Source organism: Neopelma chrysocephalum, unplaced genomic scaffold, assembly GCF_003984885.1.
Source record: "Neopelma chrysocephalum unplaced genomic scaffold, ASM398488v2 Primary Assembly neopelma1_95715, whole genome shotgun sequence".
NCBI classification, from domain to species: Eukaryota; Metazoa; Chordata; class Aves; order Passeriformes; family Pipridae; genus Neopelma; species Neopelma chrysocephalum.
In genome coordinates, this window is record NW_020924378.1 from 180,138 (window position 1) to 187,326 (window position 7,189).

General features: G+C 45.3%; 1 protein-coding gene across 1 annotated transcript; it reads left to right on the plus strand.

Moving 5' to 3' along the window:
* The first annotated feature begins 6 nt into the window (after positions 1-6).
* Positions 7-1,295, plus strand: LOC113980956 (transmembrane protein 271-like). Its single transcript, XM_027708195.1, has one exon. The coding sequence runs from the start codon at positions 104-106 to the stop codon at positions 1,196-1,198; it is 1,095 nt and encodes a 364-aa protein (XP_027563996.1). The 5' UTR covers positions 7-103; the 3' UTR covers positions 1,199-1,295.
* The last annotated feature ends 5,894 nt before the right edge of the window (positions 1,296-7,189 follow it).

Here is a 7,189-nt window from a genome sequence, read left to right on the forward strand (position 1 = left end):
ATGGCCGCGCGGGGCGTGGCGGCCGCGCCGCGGGGGCCGGGGGGGGCCGCGGGAGGAGGATGAGGCGGGCGGCGGGGCGGCGGCGGCGGCGGCGGCGCGGAGGATGAAGTGGAGCGTGCGGGGAGCCTGCGCCGCGCTCTCCAGCTGCCTCCTGCTCGCCTGCGCCCTCAGCGCCGCCGCCGTGGGCCTCAAGTGCTTCTCGCTGGGCTCTGAGCTCAAGGGCGAGCCCTTCCGCCTGGGCACCGCCGCCGGCGCCTTCTACTCGGGGCTGCTGCTGGCCGCCGGCCTCTCGCTGCTCGCCGCTGCGCTGCTCTGCTGTCGCCCGCCCGACGAGGCGCCCCCGGCGCCGGCTCCGGCCCCAGCACCGGCCCCGGCCTCAGCCTTGGCCTTGGCTCCGGCCGGGGACCCGGACCCGGCGAGCGGCAGCCCCTGCGGGGCGGAGGCGGCGGCCGCGCCGTCGGGGCCGGTGGAGAAGGCGTCGCCCGGCGGGCGGCAGAACTTCCTGCTTCTGGGGGTGCTGGTGTTCATGCTGGGCGTGCTGAGCGCCTTCGCCGGCGCCGTCATCGACGGCGACACCGTGTCGCTGGTGGAGAGGAAGTACTCGCACTATTGCCTGCTGCAGCCCGGCGGAGCGGCCCGCCCGCGGAGCGGCCCCACGGCCCCCGACGGCTCCGCTGCGGCGCTCCGCTGCCAAAAGCTGCGGGACTACCAGCAAGGCTTGGTGCTCTCCACCGTCTTCAACGCGCTGGAGTGCCTCCTGGGCCTGCTCAACCTGCTCCTCGTCAAGAACTACAAGGCCGCGCAGCAGCGCGGACGGAGGCGGCGGCGGCGGCGAGCGGCCCCGGCGGCGGCGGCGGCGTCGGGCGGGCGTCGAAGGCGGCGACGGGGCGGTGGCGGCGGGCGGCGGGCGCCGCGCCACAGCCAGGGCTCCCTCTTCTCCGGCGGCGAGCCCGAGCTCAGCCCCGGGGATTGCCCCTTCCAGGCCGTCTCCTACATCAACGTGGGCGTCTTCCACGTCTTCGACGAGGCCGGCGTGGAGGTGCACTGCGGCGGGCATCCCTCCGTCGAGCTGCCTGGCTACTCGCCCATGGACCCCGAGCTCAACGCCTCCTACCCCTACTGCTACCCGGTGCCCAGCGAGCAGCCCCCCGCCTACGAGGAGATCTACCCCGGGGAGCCCTGCGCTCACGGCACCTAGCGCGGACCGCCGGCGGGACGTCCGGCTCCCCGCCCGGCCCCTGGATCTCCGTGACAGCCGGGAGCGGGACCTGCACCGGGACTGGGAGCGGGCCCGCCAGCACCTCGCAGCCGCGGGGCTCGGGGACGATTCTCGCATCACCGACGGGATGGCCCCTCTGCCGCGGCCGCAGCTTGCCACGGGCGGGGTGCCGCCGTGCCTCTGGCTCTGCGGAAGCTTCTCCTCCCTTCTTCCCTGCTTTCCCTTTCCTCCCCCTCTTCCTTCACCCACACCGACCCTTCGTCCGCCGGCGGCTGAATTTTCCGAAGGCTGCGCAAGAAACGCCTAAGGGTTGGTTCCTCCCGTCGCCTCTCCTCTGTAGCCAAGTTTAGTTCCCTTCAAGTGATTCATCAGTCTCCAGCTTTAGAAGTCCAGAGTTACCCATTTATGATAACCAGCCAGTGTAAGGAAAAGGTGTCATGAAGCTTCTTTACCTCTCAAAAGAGCTAAATTTCTAAACAACGCAGAGACATTTGTGTCACGTTTACTAGAGGTGTATTGGGGATCTTTAACGTTTACACTACTCCTTGGGAGAATTGAGTTCTGTTTAAGATTTAGTGAGTTAAAACATTCGTTGGTCTTGTAAGATGCACATTGAGAAAAACCTGCACTTTGAAAAAGAAACAGGAAAAAAATCAACGTTTTTGTACACTGACGTGCCTGCTTTTGTTGATAACTTCTTACTGTAAAAGCTTTCAGAAGTCTATAGTGAAAATGTTTGGTAAATTCACTGCAGTTTAAAATTGATGATTAGTTCCTTTACTAAAATAACTGAGATGTTGCTAGGATATGGCAGTTAAAAAGGAAGTCCAAATGTCATACACATTCCTTTTTGTAAACAGGTTCTGTGTTTTTAATGCAAGGCAGGATTTCTTTTTGTTTTGCACAGGTGAAGGGTATAATTCTATTTTGTACAACTACATGGTTTACCTTGTAAAGAGTTCCATTTTATCTGTTACAAGTCATCAATCTGGTAAGCTTGAATAGTACAAGTTTTATTCGAAAAATATATATATTGTAAACAGCCTTAACTGGTGCAGTAGTCACAGTTTTAAAGGAGAGGTAAAAAAAAACATCTTGGAAGACATCTTCCACATGTGTTTTCAAAACGGTATTTATACTCTTATTTTAAAGTAAGGATTTTTTTTGTTTGTTTTGTTTTGTTTATTTAAAGAAAGGCCACTATGATTTCTGAAAAGGGGGAGGGGAGAAGTAATGGAATTGTATTCTGTTAACTCTTCATGAACTTAGAAGTATTAAAAAGGTTTTCTGCAAAGAGAAAAAGTGCTAAATCCTCCTTTTGGATTTTGCTGTGGAATGCCACTACCAGATAGCGTAAAAAAAGTATGAATTAAAGAGAAGCAGGTATGGCATATTTTATTACATCATTTGAGAACAGCCAAAGGCTTGATTTCATGTCGCACAAAGAACCAAAAAGCAACTCTCCTGGTTGCCTTTGGTTCAGTACCTCCTCCTCGGGTTACACCATACTGAAATGAAGTATTACAAAATAACCTTTTTGTTAATCCTGTGTTTGGAGCCTGCTGCATAATGCCAGTGTATCAGCTACCCATAGAGAGAGGGGGGAAAGAGAGAGGAGGGTGAGTTAAGGGTATGCAAAGTTACAGTCTATTTCTGTGGGTGATGGAAAATTATTTTGAACTTTTTAGCTGCAGAGAGGCTGACGTAATTTGCAGCCTCAGAACTGGAGAGAGAAGATTTTAGCTTAAAATATTCAAATATCTCTGCACTGTTTTGTTTTCTAAAATGTTTTGACTTGCACACTTTGTATAATCTAAAATGCAGAATGCCTGAGAAGTCTCAAAGTTGCAAACTGATGTCTGTGAAGCTCACAATTAAAGCTCTGATCTAGAGAAGAGAGTAAATAGCAGCAGTTGCCAATTTGCCAAGTAGTTCTAAATAGAAATTTAAAATAGAGCTCCTTTTGACCAGCAGATTTCCTGGTGTGGAATGCCAGTCTAAAACATATGCCCTAGCTAATTCCCATTTTAGTACTGAAGACTGGTTTTATGCTGCCTCTCTGCAGATGCACCTCCTTAACCCATTACGGGAAAGTGACTGGGAAGTCCCATAATCTTTTCCTAAAATACTGATTTAGGCACAAGACCGATTCCATAATGTATTGCTCATACAGATGAGATTTTGCAAAATGAGTAACTAAAGCAAGGAGGCTAAATCCTTATGTAGGTCTCCAATTGGATGAGTTTATGAGACAGCATAGTACCCGATACTGAATTAAATGGGAACTTCTAGACTGCAGGGTGATTGTGGAAAGCAGACCAGCTAGGTGCCTAAATACAGATGCAGACACGTAATAATAGTTGTTGGTTTTTTAAAAATTGGCTATATACATTGTAGTTCATGGAAGTTGTATCCTAGTTTTACTTAAGGAATTGATTTTTGACATAAAAAGACAGCATTTTACTTAAGGAATTATGAACTAGACAATTCTGAAACTCCGGATGTTCCAAAGATCAGTGCTCAGGGAAATAAATGGAAAGTCAAGAAAGCTACCTATTATGCTCAATTGTTTAAATGTAAACAATTTTAGACTATGGATTTTTAAGATTGTTAAATTCATAATTTTTTTTGTGTGTATGTGTGTGTACATGCCTGTGTAAGTGTGTTTGTGTTTTATTTAAGTCTTTCCAGAAGGCCATTGAATTAGAATATTTATTTGTTGCTCAGTTTTAGTTCCCAAATTTCTACTTTTCTTCATTTGGGCTTTTATCCCCTGCAATAGCTTAATTTAGTGGTGGACAGATTGCCAGAATAATGTCCAAGTTGGACTCCCACAGAAACCAGTAGGCATCATTTCATTGACTTCAGTGGATCTGGGCACAAATGATATGTAACACCTACTCTAAGTAATCTTCAAAGTAATCTTGATCTTCTGGCATGACAGGATGCAGCAGTGGCGTATTATTTCTCAGTTATTTGTGGTTTGTATGGACAGCAGTATTAAGGGAGGTCACCTATGGCATTATACACATTTTTTTAAAGGCAGGAAAAAAATTGGCAGGCAAATTGACCAAACAAGCCATGTTTTCTTAAAGATGGTATATCAGTGTTTCAGGTACCTGGTGACTAACTTTTCTGATAAAACACCACACAAATTTATTTCTCAGTGAGAAGAAACTTCTAAATACAGGATACAAGATGAAGCTTCACAAGCATGATTGCAGTATTGTGAAGCTGTTTTTAGTAAACCTGAATCATCATTATATCTTCTGAGCAATAATGTTGGAGTGTATAAACTATACTGTGCTGAAATTGAAAATAGGCTGGTGTGGGAAGCATTGAAGCTTAGGTTAATTACCTGACAGGACTCATACCATCCCTTTTTTTTCTGTTCTCTCTCACATGATTGTCAAGGGGACTGCAAACCTGATCGATTCATGTCACTGGAGGATGTTGACTGCAAGGCTTTTGCCTTAACTAGCAAGACCAGGGAGAACAGAAGAGAAACATCATGTATGTGTTGTCAAGTCTCCATTTTGCCTAGCTGAAGTACTGACAAGACTGCTTTTTGCCCTTTGGCTTGCTGTTTTAATTTGCTTACAGCTTTGCTCACATCTGTTCAAAGGGAGGGAAGAATAGATGCAATACTGCTGTTTTGGTCACAGTGGAGTACTGATTTAGTAGCAGACTGCTCTCAGCTTTCCTGTCCCTTCTGCAGGTAATAGCAGCTAGTCAAGGGATGAAACGATGGAAAATCAAGTCTGCTGTCTTTGATGAGACGGGATTTTCCTTCATGTGGAAAAAATATATTCCCACCAGCCTATTAGCAATTCACATGAATTATTTTCACACTCCAACATCCTTGCTTAAGTCTGTTACTTATACTTTGCATTGTAATTGACAGACAGAATATACATAAATCTAAAAACAGCTAAAAATGATGTTAGAGGGAAATTGTATTCAAGTAGTACAGATTTTACTCAAAAGTTTGATTTCACTGTAGGACTTCTTTGGTTCACCAAAAAGCGCTGTGGTGGCTGGTACAACTTAGGTATATTTCAGACATACTGTTTAATAATCAGAAAAGGTTTCTGAATGTTCACATGAGAACGGCAATCTGTTTCTGCTTTTGGATATAGTACCTATGAAAACCTTTTCTTCATTTTGCCATTTAATCCCAGATTGATCCTCAAGAAAATGTCAGTAATTGATCTTGTAACTTTAGGATCAATAAAATAAGTTTTAAAGCACAGCATATCCTATAAGAAAAGCCTAATGCTCTTCATTTCATATTCTTTATTGTCTTAGATGGATGTCTAGCAGTACAACTGAAACTAGTATTTGATTATCATTTTCATTACAAAAACTTGTTTTTCAGGGACTTACAACTGATACAAGTGGAACCGTGACATAAAATTCCAGATTTTACCATGAAGTTGAGTCTGTTTCTGTAAGTCAGGTATTTCTCAGTTACAAGATGTTAAAATATTTTAGAGAAATTCTGCTGGTAAAAATCTGTTAATTTCATATGATGGCACTCTTTAAGTGTGCTAAAGTTACCTCTTCTTAATACAGGCCCATATTTCCAATTAAAATGCATAAGGGTAAGATTTGAATTCCTCATGATCACTGTCCAGTTCTCTTTCAGTAATTAATGTGACTGGTGCTTAGTACATGTTCCAGAATCAGCAACAGGTGATGTAATAACCGTTTAGCAGGTAATAGACGGTCTCCAGGAAGTCCACAGACTCGTGGAATGCTGAGCAAAAAAACTTCAAATACCTGTTGCAACAATTCAGCATACAGTGTTTCCTGCCCAAAAGGAGGCACTGCCCAAACAAAGCAACTAGAAGAAATCTGAGAGTTTAAGTTTGGGTGCATGGAGTTTGTATGTTCTTATTCTTAAAATATCAGTTCTGAAGCTCTCCCTGCATAGCTTTCAAAGAGTGAAATCACCAAACTGGTGTTCTAATGATAGGATTCAAATAACTGTCTCACTTTCCGCTGGCCAGCCGTGCCGTGTGCTTTCTGCCCAATGTTCAGGCCCATGGTGAAGTTCAGCTGAAGTTTATTGCTGTGTCACCCTAGTGTCATCCAAGATAGTCTGTAACTGAAGATCAGGTCTTTTAAGAAGCCATGAGACTCTCTGAAGTGTATTTCCTTTGCAGGAGAAGGAAGTCCCGCTGTCCTCTTTCATTCCGTCTTGAGACCCAGCTGCCTTAAACTTCAGTGAGTTTACCTTGTGGTAGGAGTGGAGATGACATTGCAGATTGCTGCTACTTCTGTCATGGAATTTTAAATATCTGGAAGACCTCCTTGAGCTTTATGGAAGGAAACACTTCTAGTGAAAAACACATACTGACTCATCACCAGATCATGGCAGAGTCAGTGTTCTGAGTGAAGCTATCCAGTAGAGGTATTCCCATAGCAATATAACATAGCAGAAGCTCCCAGGGTTTCACTTATGGAATTCTTCCCCTGGTAGTATGGGTCTGTTTAATGGGAAAGTTCATTTCACGGTCTTTTCAAATGAATCATTTGTTTCACTACAGCAGGTAGGATTTAAACACCTCAGGCATCTTCACTAGTTGGTCTCCTCTGTGGCCATTGTCAGCAGAGGATAAAGTGAAGAGTGGGAGGAGAGAAAGCTTATCGTGATCCTTTTAATGGGTTCAGAGGACTAAACGTTCCAAAGCATTCATTGGTTTTATATTAAGATTTGAGAATGGAAAAATACCTATAATATCTAAAAGGATTATTTTCCAGGGTTTATATTTTTGGAAACCTAATACTTGGGTTTAGAGGAGGTTCTTTCACAATTTGCTTTTTCTCGCAGGTTCTACATTTTACATGAAAGCTCATCTCACAGAAATACTCAGTGAAATCTCCAGGCATTTAAATTATTAAATTTAGGGAGATTAAGTAGAGCTGTCCTACAAATTACTGAGTGCCACCAGTTCCTGTAGAGGT

Excerpts from the sequence above, each read along its gene's own strand:
- LOC113980956 (XM_027708195.1), top strand. The coding sequence starts at position 104 with ATGAAGTGGAGCGTGCGGGGAGCCTGCGCCGCGCTCTCCAGCTGCCTC.